Source organism: Dermacentor albipictus, chromosome 6 (assembly GCF_038994185.2).
Source record: "Dermacentor albipictus isolate Rhodes 1998 colony chromosome 6, USDA_Dalb.pri_finalv2, whole genome shotgun sequence".
Taxonomy (NCBI): Eukaryota; Metazoa; Arthropoda; class Arachnida; order Ixodida; family Ixodidae; genus Dermacentor; species Dermacentor albipictus.
Window position 1 is genome coordinate 102,485,468 of NC_091826.1, and position 25,722 is coordinate 102,511,189.

General features: G+C 48.2%; 1 protein-coding gene across 1 annotated transcript; it reads right to left on the reverse strand.

The window, feature by feature from the left end:
- Positions 1-5,621: 5,621 nt before the first annotated feature.
- On the reverse strand, positions 5,622-24,372 carry LOC139046663 (uncharacterized). The gene is made up of 5 exons (XM_070541137.1): positions 24,011-24,372; positions 21,473-21,554; positions 12,558-12,901; positions 11,824-11,974; positions 5,622-7,297 (listed from the first exon to the last, which is right to left on the reverse strand). Exons 1-5 carry the CDS (start codon positions 24,298-24,300, stop codon positions 5,645-5,647), a joined length of 2,520 nt encoding a protein of 839 aa, XP_070397238.1. The 5' UTR covers positions 24,301-24,372; the 3' UTR covers positions 5,622-5,644.
- Positions 24,373-25,722: the final 1,350 nt, after the last annotated feature.

A 25,722-nucleotide genomic window follows, 5' to 3' on the forward strand; every position in this document is an offset into this window, starting at 1 on the left:
GTTGATTCAGTTGGTAAGCGAATGTTTCCAAGTCTGTACTGCCGGTAAAGCTACTATCATCCACTATCTTCACTTCGTATAGCAGTTTACTAATTTGCTACCGCACTCAATGCTTCGCTTTACGGGCGAAACTGCGACTTTTTTTTTTCTTTCCTCCACACGGTCGATGTCGCTGCTGACGCGGATGCGTGGACGCTAGCGCCATCTGGTGGTGCGTCATGGTGGCTTCCTCCGCTTTCCTCCTCATGCTTCCACTGCGCCCTCCTCCTCCGCTTTCGTCCTCGCGCTCTTTGATCCAGCCGACTTTCATCGGCTGCGACGCTCCGCGTTCACTTTTTCATCGTTCGATCTTTTCGTTCGCTCGGTCGCACCGAGGGAGGAAGAGGCACGCCGTCGCTGAACGCAGGAACTGCGCCTAAAAGCTGTGCTCGAAAACTCAGGCAACTGGGCATGTGCCATTGGGTATATGTGCCCGAATAGACATTTTGGGTCTATAGGTAAGTGGAACTGAACATATGAATGTTTTAGAGCGCAGCTCTTTGGCGTCCGTTCCTGGGTTTCGCGTCGTCGTCGGCGTTGTCGTCGGCCTCGTAACCAGCTCCGCCCCCCTTTCATCCCCCCAGCGCTAGCAGCGACCGACTGATACCGCTGGATGCCGCTGACGCCGCTAGAGAGTCAAGATAACGTGACTGCATAGAACACCGTCGCCGCCATGCAGAAAGAGGAGGAAAGGGTCCCCCCCCCTGTTCTTGTGTGGCGGATAGGGTGCTCTTCAGTTGCCGACGCGCCGGTTATTTCACGTAGGCCCCGGCACGTCGACGAATACGTGACCACCTTCCCACGGCTAGACCTGGTTCTTAGCGCTGCGGAAGCGAGGGTATCATATTGTTTGTGTCGGCATCGGCGGCGTTGTCCCTGAAACCAACTCCGCAGCTGGGGTTGACTCACTATCGGCGTCAGCGGCATCAGTCAGTCGCTGCTATCTCTTCCCTCCTCTCTTTATCGTGTTGTCCGCTTGCTGCGCGCGCTTCTGCCCCCGTCGTTTGCCGCTGGGTGTACACGCCGCCCCCCTCCCCCCTCTTCCTGCGAGTCTCCGGTTGTCAAAGCGCCGGCTCGAACTTAATTCCTTTCTTCGCTCCTCCTCCAATGCAACCCCTGTGCGGTGGCAATCAGAGAGCCAGATCGGTGGCGGCGGATCTGTATATGTGCACCGCCCGAGCCGAAATTGCCGCTGCCGTTCGCCACTGCGAAATTATCTGCCAGTTCTTTCTGAGCCATGAGCGAGACGACCGATGGAAGTCCTCCGTCTGCTGCTGCTGCTGCTGCTGCTGCTAAACGAGCTGCCAGAGCAGAGGCCCAGCGCCGTCGCCGTCAGAATCCAGAGGTGCGTGCCGCCGAAGCAGAAGCTTACCGTCGCCGCCGTTGAGATGATCCAGGAGTACGCGTCGCCGAAGCAGAGGCTAAGCGCCGCCGCCGAGAAGACCCTGCCGTTCGCGCCGCCGAAGCGGAGGCTCATCGCCGCCGTCGAGAGAAACCAGCAGTAAGCGAGGCTGGTAGTAGCTGCCTACTTCGCCCCTACCGCACTCACGAAAGACGTCGTGCACTTCCTGCAACTCGCATTAACCGTCCATCGATCCACACCGATGTTAGTAGTGGGGGACTTTAATGTTGACATAAAGACAAACAGCAATTTCCTAACACTTATGCGGGAGAACATCCCGTTCCTCTCGCTCGTAACGCGTCCCACGGCTGTGACAACCTCGCGAGGCACTTGTATAGATCTCGTCTTTGAGAATCAAACATTGGTGTACCAAGTCGAACATATATCAGTCTATTTCTCCGACCACAAAGCTTCCTTCATGACTGTCAAGAACTGTTAATGGAGTCTTTGTTAAAGGAATACGTGTGAAAAATAAAAAAAAATTCTGTGATAGCGCATACATGTGTTGCTCGATTTCTTTGCCTCAATCTATCAAAAAGGTGAAACAGCTTATTTGCTGCGCTCAAATTTCGCATTAGGAAGTAACGTAATCGTCGGTAATTTTTTTAGTCAATGACCAAGAAAGAGTTTGTGCTCACTAGGAATATAATCAAATATACAAGCACAAGAGGCAAAAAGAGGCAAAACTGAAGAAGGCGCGGCTGCCAAGAAGGCACTAAGTTAGTAATGGAAGCAGCCGAGTCTAGAAAAAGAAGTGAACAAAGCCATACCAGAACGTGCATTGATCGAGGAATGTTGCGCCAACGTTACTACATTAGTAACATTGTGTTGAGCTAGATAGAACAGTAGGGTAGCAAACCGGATGCTCTTCTGGTTGACCTCCCTGCCTTTCCTATCCTTAATTTTTTCTCTCTCTTCCAGATAGAACTGCACGTACTATGTAAATGACGAAAGTTCCGCTTACAATCGATTCCCACAAGATCGTGGTACAATCGATTTTCGGCTAAGATTTTTTAAATTCTATTTTTGCTTTTAAATATATTTAATGTACTTTTTAAGGAAACTACTTGCCAGATTTAAATGAAACGTTTTTTTTTGTTTGTTGCAGGAAAGTAAATCAAAGTAGGAAAAAAAAGACGTGGTCTTTGGCACGGGAATGTTTTTAACCTCAGTACATTGATAAACAACGAAAATTTGCTAAGTTTCATTTTTTCGTATTCTCATTTCTTCAAGAAAACACTTCGTAATTTACTTCCTATCTCTGTAATCTAACGATCAATTTCACAGTATATACTAAAAATATTTTTACTTGAAATTAGTGCCCTAAAACATTTTCATGAACCATCCAACTACCCGACTCATCGCCAACCCTATAAGAGTGCGTTCCCCCAAGTGTATTAAACAACCAATGAGCACTACCCCGACCTGCGACAGTCCTCTGCTGTAGCTCTTGGCGATCTCGACCACAAAGCGTTGCGTAGGGACGTTATTTGGAGCTTGGTGAAAACATGAAACTGAATTTCAGACCACCTATGCCTCAAAATTGTCCGCTATAAGATTGTACAACGGAGTTTAGAGTCGAAACTTTCAATTCATGCTCCTCTAACATGCTTGTCTTCCTTCACTGCTGATCTTCTACCACACCCACACCACCTCGTTGCAGCGGTCGACCACTTCCCTCCTGAATGCTCAGCACCCAAGCAGGAAGACCTCAACACCCCACAAGATTAGACAATGCGTCGCTAAAACGAATAATATCATGCCACTTACCGTTAGGAGAGACCTTCCATATACTCTTTCCGGATCATGAAACTGCACCCCCTCCCCTAAATTTGCCTTGCGGGACAGAGGGCGCCAGTCAAGCAGCGCGAATGCGTATTGTCGGGAAAACGGGATAGGCCGAGGTTCGGTTCCTGGAGACGGCTTTAAAGAGCGCTACTGCGCGCGGGCTAGGGCGCACATTCAAAATTAATGACCAACATTAAACCGATGCACCCTACTGCGTCGTCTCACAGGGCAATGTTTAGCCTTAGAAAGCTAACTGCCACATGCTACTTAATTGGCAGACTTGAACTGCAGCAGTCATGGCTAAGCCTTCTGTCTACTCAGACCAGCATATTCGGAGCCAAATTCGCGTGCGAGATAGTCCCGATGATGACCAATTAGGCTCGGTGCTGATTTGAATCCAACGCACGCCGCCCTGCTTGAGACAAGGACATAGCCAAAACTATAGGACGCACATGAATACCCAATGAAGTCGTATGGTTTTTCTCTTTCACTCATTCCCCTTTGTACATTTTCTCAGTGTAGTCGAACCGAGTTTGACTGAGTGTTACCAAACACTACGCCTGGCAACGTATGAAATCGATAACTGGGCTTCATCTCGTCTGGCCGAGTGTTAGATTCATATATAAACACGCTATACAGCACGCCGACGAAAGTAGTGTTGTCCTTAAAGGGACCCTGAAACGATTTGGGCGATTTTCTACAAACGTACTGAGTCGTTAGAGTAGGTCCTTCTGATCATTAATTGACACATCTAAGTGCTCTGCGTAAAGCGTGTAATTTATTATAAGGTTTTAAAAATGCACATCGCTGTCGATCGCAGCGCACTGCTCGGCGGAATTTTAAGCCGCCCCTACCCATATGATGCAAATAACCCATATGACGTCACATGGGTGAGCTATCTGATTGGCTGACCAGGGCGCGTGGTCGATAATTTTTCCAACTTTATGGTGAACAAATGATGCTCGTAATAGTTGGAATGTTAGTTACTTTGTTTTTGTAAAAAGAAAATAACTTAAAGAGAATACACAAAGAATAGTTTTTTAGTACACTTGAGCACTTCCGGCACACAGCAAGTGTCGTCTGCTTGTGTTACAACGTGCGCAGTCTTTGACGAGAGCTCCGCCGTCAGTGTCGATCAGTCTTTTCGTGAGCACGATGAATCACCCTTGTTGCGTTGTGGGCTGCAGACGTAGCGACTGGAAAGATGTGAAGTTGCGAAATCGTGTCTCTCTGCAAGGCAGCATACGAGCGAACTGGCTGCTGAGCATCGGACTGCGGCTATCCGATAGGCGCCAGGAATTGCGCGTTTGTGGCCGTCACTTTACAGCGGAAGTTCACTAACGCAATAGCGTTTCGCAAGTCCGGTATTAGGGCAAACACAAGCGCAAGGGGACAGGGTCTGGCCGCTTGACTGCGCCGGGATGAGCCATGAGATGAGCAGAAAGGTAAATGTGAATGATCTGCACGGTGCAGCCACCTGGTGGCACAGAGCTCAACCATACACAGTAGCAGCAACGAAGTGCATTCTTCTTTGCTGCTGGTGTGTATTTTTCGCAGGAGTGTAATCATCAACACGTTGTTCTTATAAATGTTTAAAATGTTTTACACTTGATTAGAGCAATATTAGCGCTTCGTTTGACTGGTTAAGCGCTGCGCCAACAAGTGCCTGAACAGTGCAGACCGATCAGGCTCCTCACGTACGTCTACTCTGAAGTTCCTTCATCAGCTTGAGTTTATGCCTCCAGTCATTTGCCGAAATGACCAGCTTGCCTGTGGTTACCGGAATACCGGCCACCTTCGGCGCTACAACAGAATGCTCGCAACGCACGCTGCTTCGATGGCTCTCGGTCGACGGCCAAGCGGCCAGCGGAGAGGTCTCGCGCGGGAGGAGGCGTGCTCCAACAACCGGAAGTGGACCATGTGACGTCGCATCGTGACGCAGGACCAGTGAAGGCGGAGCTTAGCGCCGCTCGCTCGGCGAGCGAGTTGAGGAGGAAAGGCATGGCTAGGGAGGAGGGTAACTTCTAATCGCTTGTAACTCCATAATTACGTAACGCTTCACTTAAATTGTGGTGCGAATGTTCTACTTAAGCTGTACCCTATGCGCCTACAAAATTTGTCCGAACCGTTTCAGGGGCCCTTTAAGGTGTTGAAACGTCTAACCCTTCAAGGAAACGCCATATTGCTAGGCGTTCTTGAGCAATATTGCTGCAAGACAACGCCATTTTCGTCAGCGTTCTGCTTCTTGTGTTTCTAGCTGGCTACGTATAATATAGCACAATATAAAATTAGTTCCGCAGCCACTGCTCCGCAGCTAAAAATTTAGGCTCATATTTAAGTGGGCAAAGGCACGCTTAGCGTGCCCCCTCGGATGGCCATATCATGCACACAGTAACAGACAACGCGCACGGATCGCTACACGCCCATGCGGCATTTTTTATTCGGGTTCATCACCGACGCTCTCTCGCACCCAAACACGCGCGCAAAGCCACTGCTGTGACGGAGCGGCACATTGCAGAGGCGTTCGCCGTCCGGCTCCCCGCAGAGCAGATAGCAGAAGAAGGAGAAGAAGAGCGGTTCATCCGCGAGGAAGCCGGCCCTGGTGTCCCGAGGGGTGACGGCCGTTCCAGAGGCAGATCTCGCCACGCCCGCAGCTTTCAGTGCCGACCAAGCAATGTCGATGGAGGCCACGGCACCCTGAATCTCCAGGTCCGACGATCCACCACCAGTCCCAGGAAATAAGCACTCCTGGTTCTCAGTGTGGACCTTCGCAGGGTCATCCGGGCTGCTGGCCGCGACTTGGTCGTAAAAGAGCGCCGCCGCCAAGCGCACTCCGACTCCTGCCATGAGCACCGCGGAGCTTACGTTGCCCGCATAGAAGGGGTCTTCCATGTGCGCCAGGCGCAAGCGGAAGTTTCGAAATCTGCCTGCGACACGTCTAACGTCTTCGTTCAAGGAGTCCCACAGAGACACCCCTGTAGGCGACTTGGCGCCGGCAGAGGCGAAAGCCGCGTGCCGCATCCAGTTGTACAGAGCGCTGTCAGTCACCGATGGATAGCGCTCGTACGAGTCAGCGAACGTCTTCATGTCTAGATTGTACAAGGTTGACAGTGCCAAGTCGAAGTTTCTGTGGCTGCCAGACAGCGCCGACTTATTCGTCGCTGCACCCGGAGAGACGTCGGCGAAAGTCCCGTCGCTGCGCCGAAGCATGCCGGAGAAGGCCTCGTGGACAAGCGTGGCCACTCGCCGGATGTCCACCACCTCGCGGCTGAGTGGCTGGTGGAAGTAGGCGTCGATAGCGGCGCCGTAGAACCTGTAGGCGTCCGAGAAGCACCTGTGGTAGACGGACTCGGTGGCGAGCTCTCGACTTCCTCCGAGCAGGCTTGCCAGGAGGTCGGAGTTCGTGTAGTCGACGAGTGCCTGCACGCAGAGGCCTCCGACGATGTCGTTGGTCACGTGCTCACCATGCTTAGCGTGCACCTCGAATATGGCTGAGAAAACGTCGGCGCCCTGGATGACCACGCCGCCTCGGAAATTGTCTTGGTCGTCAATGAGCGAGATATTGAAGTACTGCTTCGTCAGAGCGTCCCAGCGAACCTTCGACACCGAGGGCGTGTACTGGAGAAAGAAGGACACGTTGGCGCTCCTAGTGACGTAGTCAGACGCCCCCTCGTAGCGTGCAAAGAAGTCGCCAGAGTGACCGAAATGTCTGACGATTTCTTTCAGCCTGGTCTCGTTGACGCCTAAGTCGAGCGTCTCGTATGTTAGACGCAGGTGATTGAGGAGTCTGCCCGACTGTCGAAGCCTTGCCAGCGCCCTCGCGTGACCGAGGAAACGCATGGGCAGGCCGAAAAAGAGAGTGTGGGTCCTTGATGTCGATGTCGCTCTTTCTTCCGTCTCTAAGATCGCGACGTCAAAAGCGACGGGTATGAATACCCGTCTCGCCATGTAAAAGAGCGCTCCGAGAAAATCCGGATGGTCGTTTTGCTTTGGCCAAGTGATGTTACCATTTCCGAGGACCTCCTTGATCTCGGGCGACCTCGGCACTTTGATAATGTCCAGGCACGTCTGCGTTTAGTCGGTTGAGTGCAGAATTGAGACGCGTAAAAAAATGGATTTGGGACGTTAAGCACAATAGCCACTACCAATCTTTATGCGCTCTACCTTTCGCAATTTTATCGCAAAACGTATTGAAATATGGATAACAATACTATTGTAACTTTAACAACCTGTGATCATGCCAGTGCCTTTGTCATGTATGAGGGCGAATCAGAAAGTCTTTGCCCCGATTTTTTCAGCCAAATTACGGCTGTGGGTTCGAAGTCAACATATCCATTCCCAGCGGTGGACCTTCCTTGGAGCACCCGGCCTTTTCTACCGGCAGCTTCGCGGCACGACGCTGGTGCCAGGTGTCGAAGATGGAGGTTGTGCCTCACACGTCCATGGTGTACGAGCAACGAAAAGTGATTCGCTTTCTATGGAACAAGGGATCAACACCCATGGAAATCCACAGGGAAATACAGCACACGTATGGTGAAATGTGTCTCGCTTTGATAAGTGTGAGGCGGTGGTGGTGTGAATCCGCAAAAGGCCGTGAAGACTTGAATGACAATGAGCGTTCGGTGAGGTCACGTGCGTTGATGACTGACTTCAACGTGGCACAGAGGCATCTCGAATTTAGTGCTGCAATGGGGCAAATGTCTTAACCGGTGTGGGGACTATGTGGAAAAATAGTGTAACGTACGTAGAATAGTATGTACATTTGTAATTACCTGTGAGTACATTATTTTGGGTAATAGCAAATATGGGCAAATACTTTCTGATTCGCCCTCGTATGTATTATAGAGCATACATATTTTACTTATCCATCATTGCTGACACTCTCAATGATTAAAATATCAACATATGATAATTGATGCACGCTCATTTTTATTTATCTGTCACGGACATTTGATAGTACAAACCGCAATACCCATTTCGCTAAACTATAGAGAATCGCCACTTGTGTCCCAGCCGTTTTCCTATGAATCAGATACTTGTATAACAACAAGTTGTCCGTATTTGTAATGTTTATTCCCTGCTGCAAACAATTATTGAAGTGCCTCACGGCTGTATCTGGGATCATTTCAGTTTTTGGTATATATATCAGAAAAGTGAATGACTCTTCTTTCTTCAAAACACATTCGCCAAGGTGATAATATTATTATACTTTTCTTTCATAGACATAGCATCTTGTTTCAACAAACTGAATTCTGACTTAGAAAATGTACCAACGTACTGTAATGCCACCGTGTTACCGAATAATGTCCCCCAAAGGTAAACTTTTATTGTATGCACATAAGCGACATTTATAATCGATTCCAACTATTGTTTTTTGTCCCCATTTCCTTTCTACTAGTTCAAAAACTGGACAATCGGCCGCTTTCTGTGCAGGTGCTGTTGGAACAGCGCCCCCATCGCCCGTCGGCCCATAAAGCGGTGAAGGCACTTTTGTGCTACTTAAGGACGACGGGCTTGTGCGACCATCTGTGACTATTAATGAAATTTCTGTAAGCCCACACACGTCAGCGAACTCACCGCAATTTCCTTCTTTCTTTCCCTCCTCTCTTTCCCTGTTATCTTTGTTATCCCCTTTCCCATTCCCCCGGTGTAGGGTAGCAAACCGGACGTTATTCTGGTTAACCTCCCTGCCTTCTCTTATCTCTTTCCTCCCTCCTCCTCCTATGTGCAGCATTCCTCGAGGCTGAACTGTGAGTGTTCAACAAGCGTGAGCGATGCATTCTTGTGTCTTGCACTGGCTAACCACACCAGCGCCTCCTATCAATATCTGTGTGACCAGTGAGGCGACTATTTCTCTGGGAGGTAAGAGACGGATGTAAGTTCCAGCTCGAGCTTGTCAAGATCGTGTCCTGCGCATTCTGTGTTTCTCCGTCTCATCATATTTCACTCAGCTAACATGCTGAACAATTCACGGTTTTGTAGGAGGAGCTTTTCCTAAGTTCTTATGTTGCATTCATAACCGTCAGTTACGGGGGGTGGGGCGCAGAGGTGCTCTCGCCCCCTCCCCTTTCTTCTGCCCCCCACCCTCCGGACCACAATCCTTAGGCAGCCCCAATTCATGGCTGTATTTTATTGCGGACATGCAATGTACTACTGTAATCAGATCACACGTCAGGATTCATGGCTGTTGCCGGGTGTATCACAATTAAATAATATACATACAGCGATGTGCAAGCTTTATCTTTATGCACTTTGAAATCTTTATGCACTTTGCAACAAGCTGTTTAAAAACTTCAAGGTTCGCTAACGTTCTTTATCAGCTCTTGATTACAAACGACAGCGCCTATCGGCCAAAAATTCACAAGAACAGAGAATCCGAAACCAGCACTTCCCTTCAGTGGTTTATCTCACTTCAATAAACGTAATTCAGTCAAAAGAAGGGCCTTATGTATGCGTTGGATCTTTAAGGTTATGTGTCCTGATTCCAGTGCCTCGCTACCTATTGCAAACTGCCGTTCTCTTCCGGGACTGTTAAACATTACTTGAGTTTTCTGCAGATTAATTTTTAGACCCACCCTTCTGCTTTGCCTCTCAAGGTCAGTGAGCATGCATTGCAATTGGTCTCCTGAGTTACTAAGCAAGGCAATATCATCAGCGAATCGCAAGTTACTAAGGTATTCTCCATTAACTTTTATCCCCAATTCTTCCCACTCCAGGTCTCTGAATACCTCCTGTAAACACGCTGTGAATTGCATTGGAGAGATCGTATCTCCCTGCCTGACGCCTTTCTTTATTGGGATTTTGTTGCTTTCTTTATGGAGGACTACGGTGGCTGTGGAACCGCTATAGATATATTTCAGTATTTTTAGATATGGCTCGTCTACGCCCTGATTCCGTAATGCCACCATGACTGCTGAGGTTTCGACTGAACCAAACGCTTTTTCGTAATCAATGAAAGCAATATATAAGGGTTGGTTATATTCCGCACATTTCTCTATCTCATGATTGATAGTGTGAATATGGTCTATTGTTGAGTAGCCTTTACGGAATCCTACCTGGTCCTTTGGTTGACGGAAATCTAAGGTGTTCTTAATTCTATTTGCGATTACCTTAGTAAATAGTTTGTAGGCAACGGACAGTAAGCTGATCGGTCTATAATTTTTCAAGTGTTCGGCGTCCCCTTCCTTATGGATTAGGATTATGTTAGCGTTCTTCCAAGATTCCGGTACGCTCGAAGTCATGAGGCATTGTGTATATAGGGTGGCCAGTCTTTCCGGAACAATGTGAACACCATCCTCGAATTAATCTGCTGTTACCTTATCCTCCCCAGCTGCCTTCCCCCTTTGCATAGCTCCCAAGGCGTTCTTTACTTCTTCCGGCGTTACTTGTGGGATTTCAAATTCCTCTAGACTATTCTCTCTCACATTATCCATCTACTTAGGGCAGGTAGTGTCCATGGGTCCGGATCATGAGACTGAAATAATCAGAAGAATAAGAATGGGCTGAGATGCGTTTGGCAGGCACTCTCAAATCATGTACAGCAGGTTGCCACTATCCCTCAAAAGAAAAGTATATAACAGCTGTGTCTTACCAGTACTCACGTATGGGACAGAAAACTTGAGGATTACGACAAGGGTTCCGCTTAAATTGAGGATGATGCAACGAGCTATGGGAAGAAGAATGGTGGGTGTAACGTTAAGGTATAAGAGAAGAGCAGATTGGGTGAGGAAACAAACGCGGGTTGATGACATCTTAGTTGAAATGAAGAGAAAGAAATGGGCATGGGCAGGACATGTAATGAGGAGGGAAGATAACCGATGGTCACTAAGGGTTACGAACTGGATTCCAAGGGAAGGGAAGCGTAGCAGGGGGCGGCAGAAAGTTAGGTGTGCGGATGACATTAGGACGTTTGCAGGGACAACATGGCCACAATTAGTGCATGACCGGGGTAGTTGGAGAAGTATGGAACAGGCCTTTGCCCTGCAGTGGGCGTAACCAGGCTGATGATGATGATGTCCGTATTAAATGCTACACGAAGATTCTTTTAGCATGCACAAATAAACTTCCAAATTTTGATCACAATAGCGACTAATTTATTTTGTGTGCCTCGATCGTCTCACTGGGGGGGGGGGGGGGGGGGCAAAATTAGTGCGATTCGTACACCAAAACACCTCATTTTCATCTCCCGTCCCTCCCCTCCCCTTGGAAATATGGGAGCGCTACGCTTGTGTAAGCATTCTCGACGAACCTGTTTAGGCAATCCTGGTTTTCTCCCTATTTTACTACCCGCCGTGGTTGCTCAGTGGCTATGGTGTTAGGCTGCTGAGCACGAGGTCGCGGGATCGAATCCCGGCCACGGCGGCCGCATTTCGATGGGGGCGAAATGCGAAAACACCCGTCTACTTAGATTTAGGTGCACGTTAAAGAACCCCAGATGGTCGAAATTTCCGGAGTCCTCCACTACGGCGTGCCTGGTAATCAGAAAGTGGTTTTGGCACGTAAAACCCCATAATCTAATCTAATCTAATCCCTATTTTACAATTTAAACATAGCCATGGCAGCAAGGTCTGAGCGAAGCGCCACGTGGTCCTTACGTATATGAAGCGCGAGGCCCTCTGCACCGGCTCCGGCTTGCCCATGGTGCCCGGCACCATGCTGAGCCGCGATGCTGCTCTCCTGGCCAGCCGTCGCCAGGATTCGGTGAGGACGCTGCCGCCGCCCTTCCTCGAGTGAGAGGCGTCCCACCTTTGTCGTATAGAAGTAGAGGGCGCAAAATGACGTGGCTCAAGTCTTGCGGTCATTTTTCTATTCTTCAGTCGCGACTTAGCGGTAAATGCGAGATAAGTGCGTTAACATTACGTCGCACCTTCAGATACCGGATACGTGATTGATACTGCGTTTACCTTATTGCGAAGAATTGTTCAGGAGCTCACTCGACATATGCCTTGCCTTTCCGAGGAGCGAAGTGGAACTGACGATGGCTGGAGTAGCAATCACGCTGGCTCCGTAGGAATAACTTCAAAGAAAAGCGATTCTTATGATATACTAATAAAAATCGGGCTCTCGGTTTGCTTTGCTCTCGTTCAAAAAAAAAAAAAAGAGCACGACGTAAGTTGGCATTGCACGGTATATTTCCGACGTACCGGCTTTGTCAAAAAAAAAAAACATTTTTGGACAAAGGCCTTCGTCCAGCAGCCTTTGTCCACAAGCGACCTTTGTGCCACGTAACCGTGTTCGAAACTGTCATTGATGGAAGCGCGCAGTACACAATGGTTCGGCATAAAACAAGATTAGCGTTCCCTCTCGCTCTCGTCACGAGTTTACGTACCTGCCGCAGACGTGCGCGTAGAAGTTATCGCACGCAGGCTCGCTCAGGTTCCCGGGGCCGGCGACCAGCTGCGCGTAGTATGGGCACGGCTCCGACTCGCAGACGTTAGCCGCGCGGTGCGGTCGAGGCGCCCTCTGCCGCCGAAGAGGAGCGGCGATCAGCAGCTGCAGCACGATCACCACCACCAGGGCCACGATGGTCGCGGCCAGGGGCCAGTACTCCAGCAGTCCAGTGTTTGTGGTGGCGGTCGGATGCGGACTGTCGCGGGGCTCCGAGGCCACCAACCTTCGCTCCTCGGCTGCGCGCACGGCTGCCTTCGGCACCTCGACCGCCGCTTGGGGCCCCTGGCGGCCGTCACCATGCGCGAGAACGCAACCACCGCAAACCTTGGCCGCATGCTCGTACCCAAGTATATCACTCATTCAGTTCACGCATGATTCTATCAATTCCTTACAGGAGCACGATCGAAGAAGGACATCATCTATGTAGACTTACTATAAGAAAAAAAGATGTGTAGGATTGAGCAGGAACTCAATTTTTATATGTCGACTCATTTTAAGCAGGAGACGCGTGGTAGCACGCGGTGTCTCATGCGAAGTGCGACAAAGAATCCTTGTGTGTAACACGTGTACGAGACACTGTTGGTACCAGTTAGGTTGTTCGCACAACGAAATGTTTGATTGCGCGCACAACGAGTCGTACGTCGGACCGCGGCCGGTATTACAGCGCGGGCCTCCGGCTTCAGGCGCGGGAACATTTTGGGCTCGAGCGTTCGACAGAAATTTGCACTAGTCAGTAGGCCCGACGCTGAATCACCTGCCACTATGTCAACAGTCGAAGGCCATGACGCTGTCTCTTGAAGTGATGCGCGGGGTGAAATAAACGCTCCCTTGGCACAGCATGGTAGCTCTGCACGCAGCTGTCATTGTTTTATGGTCGGTACCATACCCTCAAAGGACAAGTGGTATGCTTTGCCGTTTGAAAAGGGTGGTTTCATGCTGTAATCACAGTGCTGAACTGTTATCAAAGCGCTCGAGGTCTCAGTCGAGGAGGCGTGATCCTGTTCGACAGTTCAGATAACCGCAATAGTTACAAGCACGCCAAATGCAGAGATAATGGCACATGTGGTGCGCCCCTTGAAGCATGAGTGTTATGTTCCCGCCTGTTCGACAGTGGTTGAGTATGTTTGAGTTGTTACTATTCACAAATACAGCAGATGAAAAAATGTGCATTGTGCAGTGTAAATAGCGGCGAAAATGCTGCTTGACGTCTGATTCCGAACGCGTAACTTTTGAGAGACAAACCAAAATGGCATCACACTACCAGGAGTAATTTAAACATGTCGTTTGCAACATAGTATGGACAATTTCATGCAATAAAAAAAACCCTAAATGCATCCTCGCCGTTCGGTGGGCTTAATCTCGACGTAGAAAGGTATATAAATTCTGAAAATTGTCTACTAATGCGTAAGCATTGTTTTCATTGCTTATGCGCATCTACCCATGGCCTTTCCGGTGGCAAAGAATGCTTAGGCTTTAGTGCACATTGAGACAGTTTTAGTACTGCGTCATGTAGATACGTAGGCAGCACGCAAGTGCTTTGCGGAACGTAGGAGGGCGTGTCGCGTTAGGGCTTTTAGTACTGCGAAATGCCTACGTAGTACGTAAGCGGGCGCGCGTTAGACGCCGGGCGCGTCGGAGGGCATTGGCCGCGTCCGCCGGTACGTCGAACCGTCGGTGATGCTATCGTGATGTAACGTGTGGGCGTGTTCCCCGCTTCGTCGCACTATATTTAGGCCTTTAAGAGACTCTACTTTTAATACGGATGAAATACATGAATCATATTGAGAAAAATGAAAACCGAGTTCTTACTTTCTTAGGCTGGCGCGGTCGTTTGCGATGAACTGCACCAAAAGCAGGTCGAGCCTTTCGCGCAAACAGCACACACTGAACGCTTTCTCAAAAACAGATTTCCTATTTTTGCTATGCATTCCCACCGTGCAGGTTCCGGGAATGGCTTCTGCGCGTTCACTTCACGCAGCAAAGCCAAATCGTAGCCCATTGAAAAGTACAGCCTTCCGCTGGTCGCCTTTGACGCTGCCATTTTGGGGAACTCTTTTGCCTCGCGCTCTCCAGAACAAACAAGAACCACGAGCGCAGCACGCAAGGCTCCCTACGTACGCACGCAAGAATCGGATGCGTGCGTACGCAGCGGCCGCGTACGCATCACGCACCGTTCGTGTTGCGTTCTGCACATGCGCACTTTGCAGAACGTAGCGATCTTACGTACGCAGTGCCGTTGCGTACGCTTTCTACGCAGTACTAAAACTGTCTATTGTCAGATTTTTCTCGCCGCATCCGCGCCTTAAAAGTTTAAAACCACCTGAGCCGGAACGCCGGGCACGAGCGCTTCACGGCGGAACAAAGTGGGCGAGAGGAAACCCAAGCTGCCGCAGTTGAGCGCGAGGTTTCGTGTGGGAGGAGAGAGCGTCGCCGCGATGCCATAACGCTGTCGCTTTCGCAAGCCTGCGTTATGCACGCGTTCGTTGTCGACGCAAGCTCCAACTCGAAGGACGCCGAGCAAAGGTGGATTGAATATTGCGTCACCCCAATATGTATCATCATCATCAGCAGCAGCAGCAGCCTGGTTACGCCCACTGCAGGGCAAAGGCCTCTCCCATATTTCTCCAACTACCCCGGTCATGTACTAATTGTGGCCATGTTGTCCCTGCAAACTTCTTAATCTCATCCGCCCACCTAACTTTCTGCCGCCCCATGCTACGCTTCCCTTCCCTTGGGATCCAGTACGTAACCCTTAATGACCATCGGTTATCTTCCCTCCTCATTACATGTCCTGCCCATGCCCATTTCTTTTTCTTGATTTCAACTAAGATGTCATTAACCCGCGTTTGTTCTCTCACCCAATCTGCACTTTTCTAATCCTTTAACGTTACACCCAGCATTCTTCTTTCCATAGCTCGTTGCGCCGTCCTCAATTTAAGCAGAACCCTCTTCGTAAGCCTTCAGGTTTCTGCTCCGTAGGTGAGTACTGGTACTACGCAGCTATTATACACCTTTCTCTTGGGGGATAATGGCAACCTGCTGTTCATGATCTGAGAATGCCTGCCAAACGCACCCCAGCTCATTCGTATTCTGATTATTTCACTCTCATGACCCGGATCCGCAGTTACTACCTGTCCTAAGTAGATGTATTCCCTTACCACTTCCAGTGCCTCGCTACCTATCGCAAACTGCCGTTCTCTTCCGGGACTGTTAAACATTACTTTAGTTTTCTACAGATTAATTTTTAGACCCACCCTTCTGCTTTGCCTCTCAAGGTCCGTGAGCATGCATTGCTATTGGTCTCCTGAGTTCAGGCACGTACCCAGGATTTTTTTTCGGGGGGGACCCACCCCCTCCATCATCATCATCATCATCAGCCTGTTTTATGTCCACTGCAGTATGAAGGCCTCCCCTGCGATCTCCAATTACCCCTGTAATGCACCAACCGATTACAACTAGCGCCCTCGAATTTCCTAATTTCATCGCTTCACCTATTGTTTTGTCGTCCTGGATTGCGTTTCCCTTCTCTTGGTACCCATTCTGTAACCCTAATGGTCCAACGGTTATCTAACCGGCGCATTACATGACCTGCCTAGCTACATTTTTTTATCTTGATGTCAATTAGAATATTGTCTATACCCGTTCGCTCTCTGATCCAAACCACTCTCTTTCTCTCTTAACGTTATGCCTAGCAATATTCGTTCGATCGCTCTTTGCGTGGTCCTTAACTTGCTCTCAAGTCTCTGTCCTATATGCACTGGCAAAATGCACTGGGAAATGCATTGGCAAATGCATTAGCACTGGACATATTGCACTGGCAAAATGCACTGATTGCACACCTTACTTTTCAATAATAATGGTAAGCTTCCAGTCAGGAGCTGGTAATGTCTGCCGTATGCGATCCAACCTATTTTTATTCTTCTGTGAATTTACTTCTCATGATCAGGGTTCCCTCTGATTAATTGACCTAGGTAAACGTACTCCTTCACAGTCTCTAGAGGCCGACTGGCGATCCTGATCTCTTGTTCCTTTGCCCGGCTATTTATCATTATCTTCATCTTCTGCATAATAATATTCAAACCCACTCTTACACTCTCTCTGTTAAGGTCTCCAATCATTTGTTGTAACTCGTCTGCATTGTTGTTGAATAGAACAATGGCTTCGGCAAACCGAAGGTTGCTGAGATATTTGCCGTCGATCTTTACTCCTAAGCCTTCCCAGTTTAATAGCTTGAACTCTTCTAAGCACGCAGAAAATAGCTTTGGAGTAATTGTGTCTCCCTGTCTGACCCCTTTCTCTATAGGTATCTCCCCGCTTTTCTTGTGTAGAATTGAGGTAGCTGTAGAACCTCGTAGATATTCTAACGCGAAAGACGAGTCAGTAAGACGAGAAACTATTTACAGATTATATTTACAACAACGGTTGCAGCGCTGACCGGTTAGATTCACAGCGCGAGCCAGTTCGGTCTTCCTCCTCTTTTCTGGAGAGATGGCGCCTACGCGCCTCCTTCAAACAAATACCTCACGCATGTAGCAATATTTTCCAAGCTCTTTACGTAAGCGTTCTGTACTCCTTGATTACGTAGTGCCTCTACGATTGCTCGTATCTCTACTGAATCAAATGCCTTTTCGTAATCTATATAGGCCACATAGAGAGGCTTATTGTACTCTGCAGATTTCGCGATAACCTGGTTGATAACATGGATGTGATCCATTGTAAAGTATCTCTTCCTGAAGCCAGCCTGTTCCCTTGGTTGACAAAATCCAGTGATAACCTTATTCTATTCGAGATTATTTTGGTAAATATTTGATATAATACTGGGAGCAAGCTAATGGTCCCATAACTGTTGAATTCTTTAACGTCTCCTTTTTTTGAGGATTAGTATAATGTCTGCATTCTTCCAGTTTTCTGGGACCCCTGCAGTCGATAGAGACTTCGTATAAAGAGCCGCCAGTTTTCCAAGCATTATGTCTCCTCCATCTTTGATTAAATCGACTGTTATTCCACCTTATCCTCCCGCTCTTCATCGTTCCATGTCTTGCAGGGCCCTTCTGACCTCATCGCTAGTTATAGGAGAGTTTCTGTATCCTGTTCATTACTGCCGTGACTCCTCTGGGTTCTGTATACAGGTCAGCTTAGAATTTTTCCGCAGCTTTTACTATATCTTCGAGATTGCTGATGATATTATCCTCATCTTTTTGTGCATACATCATGGTTTATCCTATGCCAGGTTTCTTTTTTACTAATTTCAGGCTGCGTTCATTTTTTACGGCTTCTTCAGTCTTTCTCATGTTATAGTTTCGAATATCAGTTATTTTCGCCTTGTTGATCAGTTTTGACAGTTCCGCGAATTGCGTAACGCTGTGCGGCCGCCAGTCCCATACAACCGCGTAGAGCGCAGGACTCTGCGATTCTAGACGTACTGCGCTCACCGCGAAAGGTTAGAAAAACACCCATATAAGGACAGCAGAGAAGTGGCTACGTGAGACGGTTCGACCGATAACTGTAGAAGCGTCATTCAAAACAAGTAATTGTTCTCCACTTCCGGCGGCCTTTTCTCTACTTCCTTTTTAAATAAAAAGATGGTGATCCATAAGTATTCTCATAAACAACGGTTAACATTTTATTATTCGCTTTTGCTTGGAGTTTGGTTGTTGCCTTGGCTCTCTCCCTTAGTAGATCGCTTAATTTCTCAACTCCTTGCGATTTTCGTTTGCAGTTGCCAATTTTGCACGAAAATTGCTATACAGTTAGGGAAAAACAGACGAGGTAACGGGTGACAGTCATCTTGCTTATGGGTTTAAGGGTTATTGCAGGGTTTCATGATGGACACTCTTTCACATTATTTTATTTCCCACCTTGTCTAACCCATATCACGTGTATATGGTTCCGGGCATCTGCCAGCGTCGCGGCGAGCCGTAACTCAAGGAAACGATGAAGCAAAGGGATAACTTAAACGCAATTGGCGTTTTCTCCGGCCGCAACTCGTTCCATGAGAGTACAGACCAGCTGAGTAACAGCCGCATCCCTCTCCTGGTCCCAGGATCAGCCTAAACAAAGAAGGTTGAACTAACAAAAGCAACAGCGATGCGCGTGACGGTTGAATAGATGGTGACAACTGAACGCATCTCGAGTTAATCTCGCGGGTGCGGAATCTATGAGAAAACTGCCCTTCACATTACAAGAGATGCCGATAACTACCGCCATCTAAAAGGAGTGAAAAAGGCAGCATAATGCTGACCGATGAACCGCTGCGAAGTCTCAACATTGATCTGGCGGCGCTTTAGGAATGTGTGAGGAGTGGTGGCGTGTGTGGGGGGGAGTGTATGCCAGTTGATTTCGGGGGGGGGGGGGGGCCGGGCCCCCCCGGGCCACCCCCTGGGTACGTGCCTGCCTGAGTTACTAAGCATGGCAATACCATCAGCGAATCTCAAGTTGCTAAGGTATTCTCCATCAACTCATCCCCAATTCTTCCCACTCCAGGTCGCTGAATACCTCCTGTAAACACGCTGTGAATAGCATTGGAGAGATCGTATCTCCCTGCCTGACGCCTTTCTTTATTGGGATTTTGTTGCTTTCTTTATGGAGGACTACGGTGGCTGTGGAGCCGCTATAGATATCCTTCATTATTTTTACACACGGCTCGTCTACACCCTGCTTCCGTAATGCCTCATTGACTGCTGAGGTTTCGACTGAATCAAAAGCTTTCTCGTAATCAATGAAAGCTATGTATAAGGGTTGGTTATATTCCGCGCATTTCTCTATCACCTCATTGATAGTGTGAATATGGTCTATGGTTGAGTAGCCTTTACGGAATCCTACCTGGTCCTTTGGTTGACGGAAGTCTAAGGTGTTCCTGATTCTATTTGCAATTACCTTAGTAAATACTTTGTAGGCGACGGACAGTAATCTGATCGCTCTATAATTTTTCAAGTCTTTGGCATCCCCTTTCTTATGGATAAGGATCATGTTAGCTGCAAGTTCTTCATGTTCTCCATGAATGTTCTCCATGTTCTTCCAAGATTCCGGTACGCTCGATGTCATGAGGCATTGCGTATAGAGGGTGGCCAGCTTTTCTAGAACAATCTGCCCACCATCCTTCAACAAATCTGCTCTTACCTGATCCTCCCCAGCAGCCTTTCCCCTTTGCATAGCTCCCAAGGCTTTCTTTACTTCTTCCGGCGTTACTTGTGAGATTTCAAATTCCTCTAGATTATTCTCTCTTCCATTATCGACGTGGGTGCCGCTGACACTGTATAAATCTCTATGGAACTCCTCAGCCACTTGAACGATCTGATCCGTATTAGTAATGATATTGCCGAGTTTGTCTCTTAACGCATACATCTGATTCTTGCCTATTCCTAGTTTCGTCTTCGCTGCTTTTAGGCTTCCTCCGTTCCTGAGAGCCTGTTTAATTAGATCCATATTATACTTCCTTATGTCAGCTGTCTTACACTTGTTGATTAACTTGGAAAGTTCTGCCAGTTCTAGCTGTAGGGTTAGAGGCTTTGATACATTGGCGTTTTTTGATCAGATCTTTTTTCTCCTGCAATAGCTTACTGGCATGCTGTCTAACGGAGTTATCACCGACTTTATTGCACATTCCTTAATGATGCCATAAAATGGTCGTTCATATCTTCAACACTAAGCTCCTCTTCCTCAGTTAACGCCGAATACCTGTTCTGTAGCTTGATCCGGAATTCCTCTATTTTCCTTCTTACCGCCAACTCATTGATCGGATTCTTATGCACCAGTTTCTTCCGTTCCCTCCTCAAGTCTAGGCTAATTCGAGTTCTTACCATCCTATGGTCACTGCAGCGCACCTGCCGAGCACATCCACATCTCCTATGATGCCAGGGTCAGCGCAGAGTATAGTCTATTTCATTTCTAGTCTCGCCATTCGGGCTCCTCCACGTCCACTTTCGACTATTCCGCTTGCGGAACAAGGTATTTATTATCCGCATATGATTCTGTGCTGCAAACTCTACTAATAACTCTCCTCTGCTATTCCTAGAGCCTATGCCATATTCCCCCACTGACTTGTCTCCAGCCTTCTTCTTGCCTACCTGGGCATTGAAGCCGCCCATATATATATATATATATATATATATATATATACTGACGATGGTATGCTCCAGATTACAGTGAGTTGCACTTCCCCCTTATAAGAGCCAGACCGTGCGTCCAGCGGGCTTCTGGACAGCACTATGGAATGTGGTAAACTGGGTTTTAAATCATGGATTCAAGACCTCACAGAAGTGCAATGTAATGCTAGAGCATCTATCTCGCATTTACCGCGAAATCGCCAATGAACTTTTTCAACCATGATACCCGAACCCGAACCAATACATGCGACCGCCCTGTAGTTTGTGCTACATACCACAGGAACTACGGCATAAGTACACTGATACTGAAACATAAATTTTTGAAGGTCGCAAAGCACTTTTTTCACTGCTAATGCGATAGTCAACAGCTGTCGATAGCAAGGACAACCTTGCTCGATTACAAACTAACGAGAACATGACTCCGCCTTGCAAATACACTGTTTATCATTGACGTATTTATTGATGGTCTATCATAATGCATGACGGTAGGGGGATGAGTGAAAGCATAAATGAAATAAACTTTTACTCTTCATGTGACGAAGCAGAGTAAGTGAACTGTGCGAAAAGAAAAACAAGAGAATTCACGAGAAACCTGTTTAACGACGGACAAGCAACGACCCCCGCAAACTGCGTCTTTCGACTGTGTTTGCTTTTAACGTGTATGCTGAAGCCTTTCGTTGCAGGTGGTGACTGCAAACTCTGTGGCCTAAAGTTCCACACGCCCAGAATGCAAACCTTTGAAACTCACCGGTGGCTGAGACGATAGCATCTTGTCCGACGACGCGGACAGTGACGTCGGAAGCGTCGTGCCCGATGCTGCTTGCGTCACGCTGCGGCGGGAGAGAGGGCTGATGAGCGTGAAAGTCTATCGGACAACAAAGAGCGTTATGGATGTATACTGTGATGCCGAGAGACAAGCGTGAGGCGCAAGCGGGGCATCTCGCGATGAAGTATCTAATGAAAATGTGCAGTTCCTTTCAGTGGGAAGAGCTTTCGCGCACGGTGAATCAACTGGCATGGCTGCCGCGTTGGTCGACATTCACAAATGAATGAATGAATGAATGAATGAATGAATGAATGAATCAATCAATCAATCAATGTAAGTTCATTTTCCTGCTGAGAAAGCAGGGACCTGGACTAAAAATCCGTGATTCGGCTTGACTGAGGTCAAGGTAACAGGAAGTCGGTAACAGGAAGGTCACAGTAAGTCGACAGGAGGTAACAGGAGGTAACAGGAAGATAACAGGAGGTAACAGGAAGTCGGGACGACTTCTTGTTACATGGCAACAGTGCTGCTTGGATACACGGCACGCGTTTTGCAATAAATATTGTAAATTTAAAAAAAAGCACTTGCAATACAAGCAGCCAGGACGCGACCGAGGAACTCGCCATTCTATGATACAGAGCCGCTTGTCATCCAAGCAACGCTGAAGGCCCTTACAGGCAACGTCTTTAATGGAGATTCCGACTCACACCGGTGTCGCACGCACATTTCTGATCGCGATCGGGGCCGATCCGGATCGGATTTCTTGATCGCGATCAACAATGGTCGCTGCTACACGGTCCTAGTGTATAATGTATTGGCTACAAATACATATTTCCGAATATGGTTAAATTTGGACAATATTTCAATTTTACAGCATAGTTTATCTTGCAAACGATTTTTAAACGTATTTTTTTATTATTATTGTGCTGCCTTCACTTGTGTTTAGCGCTTTCGGGATACTTGCCCAGAGGGCACAGACGTCAGCCTGCGATCGCGATCAAGGGGCCTGATCGATCGCTGTCGCCCAGATCCGGATTCCGCAGGATCGCGATCGCGAATGACCGTGAAGCAACATCCGATCCGCATCAAGCTCGATTCAGATCGGCCCCGATGGCTATCAGAAGTATATTTGCGACACCGTTATCACAGGGCGCCGTGAAGCAAAATTCATATTCGTAGAAGCAGATAGCTGGCGAGGAATGCAGCTGTCACTCGCTTGCAAGGAGGCGAACGGCATTCGTGACCGATTTTCACGGTCATAATGGACGCGCTGCGTTCACCGTTTTGAGCGTTACTGAGCGTAGAACGCTTGCAACCCGCATTTCGGAGCGAAACGCTTTCCTTGTCTCTTTCGCGCTTTCTCGTAGTTGGTGCCGGTGCAACGGCACGCATTGTTGCTGCTGCATTGGACCAAATAAATATCATTCTTTTTTTTATCAAACTTCCTAAATTAGGGGTAACTTAACTCCTCTCCTGCTTAGAGGTGGCGCTAGCCGTATTTGTTCTGGCAAGGCGGGGCGGAAATAACCGATGCCGGACTGTAACAGCTGCATCTTGATGACACAGCGAACGCCAATTAGGTGTAGGAATTTCTTAACACTCAGCGACAGGGACTTAATCTATTTATGCGTCTCTTCGTGACGTATCCAGAGCACGTCGTTCAAATCCTTCAGCCACTCATGCAATACTCCTAGCGCCAGCTCACTGAACTGATTTGATGCGATGAGCTTGTTTGCATCGTTTTGCAGACGCGTTTGTAAATCTCGTTGGGTCATTCGCTTCCATTTGAGCCGCTCCATTTTTGTTGCTGCCTAAGTCCTTTCGTTGTTATGTAGGTTGGTCCACAGACTCGCGGGCTTTCCGGCACCAGTAAATGTGAGAACAAATAAATATTCGTGGTAGGGAAGGGGCTTTTAAATTTGTGGTTTCAACGTTGCGTTTGAAAGCACCGTTTTGACGCACCTAATATGGTCGTAAAATTAGTCGCTAATGCCACAAGACCCTAGCGCGCCTCGAAAGATTTCAAGGATCACCATGAACGCGTCCGAACAGTGCACTGGGAAATTTACGCATTCGCGGACTGTTCTCGCGATTGCTCATGTGTTCAGTCAGCATCGTAACTGTGAAAAAGATTCACTTTACTTCGTCTTACTGTCCACAACAATCACTCACAAATTTTCGCAACATGCTAAGGCTCAAAGAACAACACTTTTGCAATTTGTTTGATTGTTTTCATCGTAAAGTAGGGTGCGTTTATGATATGTGAATAGGTACACATATTTCAAGAACATTTATCCTAACACTAGTACATTTACTTCCGGTCTGGCAACTGCTTTGAAGTTTTAGCATCTCAATTTCAAAAATTCGACGTCACATAAACGCTGTAGGGACAAAGTGGACTGGAATGAATGCGCAACCACTGGCTACGAGGCTGCAGGCGGCCCCTACCTTCTACGTCACACATTGAACCCTTCGTTGTTGGTCAAGAATAGGTGACGATACACGTCACCGACGGCTTACCCCTCCACGCCATTAAGTCGCTGCTGTGACTGATGTGGGTGTGACTGGTTGACGTCCGATGTCTGCGCTTTCTCTTGGTGTTTCTTTCCGCCTTTGCGGTGATGCTTGGGGCTGCGTGGGCGGGTAGAGCTGCCCCCGCCGCCGGTGGGCGATATCTCCGCGGTATGTTCTTCCGTGGACGGAGAAGGCGCAGCCTCACTCGGGGCACTGGTAGGTGCGGTGGCGGCGGTGGTCGGGGAAACGGCGGCGTCCGAGGCGACGGGTGCGGTGACGGTGTGCTTTTCCTCCATGGCTGTAAGCAGAGCAGCTGTGCGCAGACAGCGTTAACACTCGCGTTCAACGGCCAGCGACACGCGCGTGGCCGGCTGATTGGCTAATGTCGATACTGATTCCACACTTTGGCCTGTACCCACAACTGGGCATTGGCCAAGAGGCGGAAGGCAGAGCAAGAAATGAGGGTAGGTAACGATGATCAACTACAATGGCACATATCGACAACAGGATATTGGCCAAGAAGCGGGCCATAGGGGCAGTCGACGTAATAAATGATGTTCACTCCTTATAAACGACGCCTGCTCACGAGGGGTATCGGCCACAGAAGAAAATACGGAATTAACACGAATATATATCTAAAAATGTGCACCGAAATGAGAAGGATAATTGGTGTGGTACGGCAAAAAAACAGCTATCTAAAAAAAGATCATCAGCGATTCCACTCTGTGAAGGTGGATTACCAGCGAAGCTGTTTAGCACACGACACAGAGGTGACACAGTATTTTGAACAAAGGTACGAACTCATTTACCGTGATTTTTATATACATTCGGCGTGTATGACTGGACCGCCACCACGGGAGAGCGGAAGGAAAGGAAAGTAGATACGCAAGGGCTTGAAACGCCGACGAAGAGAGCGCGGTGTGAACGTTGCCATGGCCGGTTCGTATCACTTAGCTGAGCGCTTGTAGCCTCTGCCTTACGGGCATATAAGCTATTGCATTTTTTGCTTGCTTACGGGGGTATAAGCCACTGCTCATGATGATTGATGCTTGTTTTGAGCTTGTTCTTTATTGAAACGTACGCTGTTCTGTGCGTTGTGTGCGTGATACCATCGAATGTATGCACCATTCGCTTCATTTTGCTGAGAGTTTGTAGCCTCTGCATTACGAGGTGGATGAAACATCGCATTTTTTAAGGAAAGAACCAGTAAAAAAACTCAAAAGATAAGGGGAGAGGTTCACACCACAACTCTCTGCTTGTCCTTTGTGTTCTTTTTCTGTTGTTTTTCCTTAAAGTATGTACCACTTGGCCTGGATTTCAACCCTTCCGCATCGAATTTTTGCTTGCTTAGGGGCCTATGAGCCTTTGTTGACTGACGATAATTTTTGCTGACTGAGAACAAAAATACACGGAACCGTAGCCATATACAGCTTCGCTGTAAAATACACAAGACATGAAAAGTAAATCGCAGCAGAGACAGCCACCCCAATGGCACAGCAATATGCCGATGGCTGCAAGGAACATGTGAAGAGCCGAGCGAGTTGTCTTGTGGCTGCGGCCGTATTTGGAACAGTTGTCGTAAGCTCAGCAACGCGAAAAGTAAGTTCGTGGAAATTTTTGATCCAGGAGTCGAAAAGGTAGCAAGATAGAAGAAAACGCTAAACAGTTTCTTCTCTATTACAAGTACAGGGGCTGCACAACAGACGGTTGACTCAGTG

Excerpts from the sequence above, each read along its gene's own strand:
- LOC139046663 (XM_070541137.1), bottom strand. The coding sequence starts at position 24,300 with ATGGAGGAAAAGCACACCGTCACCGCACCCGTCGCCTCGGACGCCGCC. Across the intron at positions 21,555-24,010 it reads CGACTTAATGGCGTGGAGGG|CGTGACGCAAGCAGCATCGG; the intron begins GTAAGCCGTCGG and ends CTCCCGCCGCAG. Across the intron at positions 11,975-12,557 it reads TACGCGCACGTCTGCGGCAG|GTGGGACGCCTCTCACTCGA; the intron begins GTACGTAAACTC and ends TATACGACAAAG.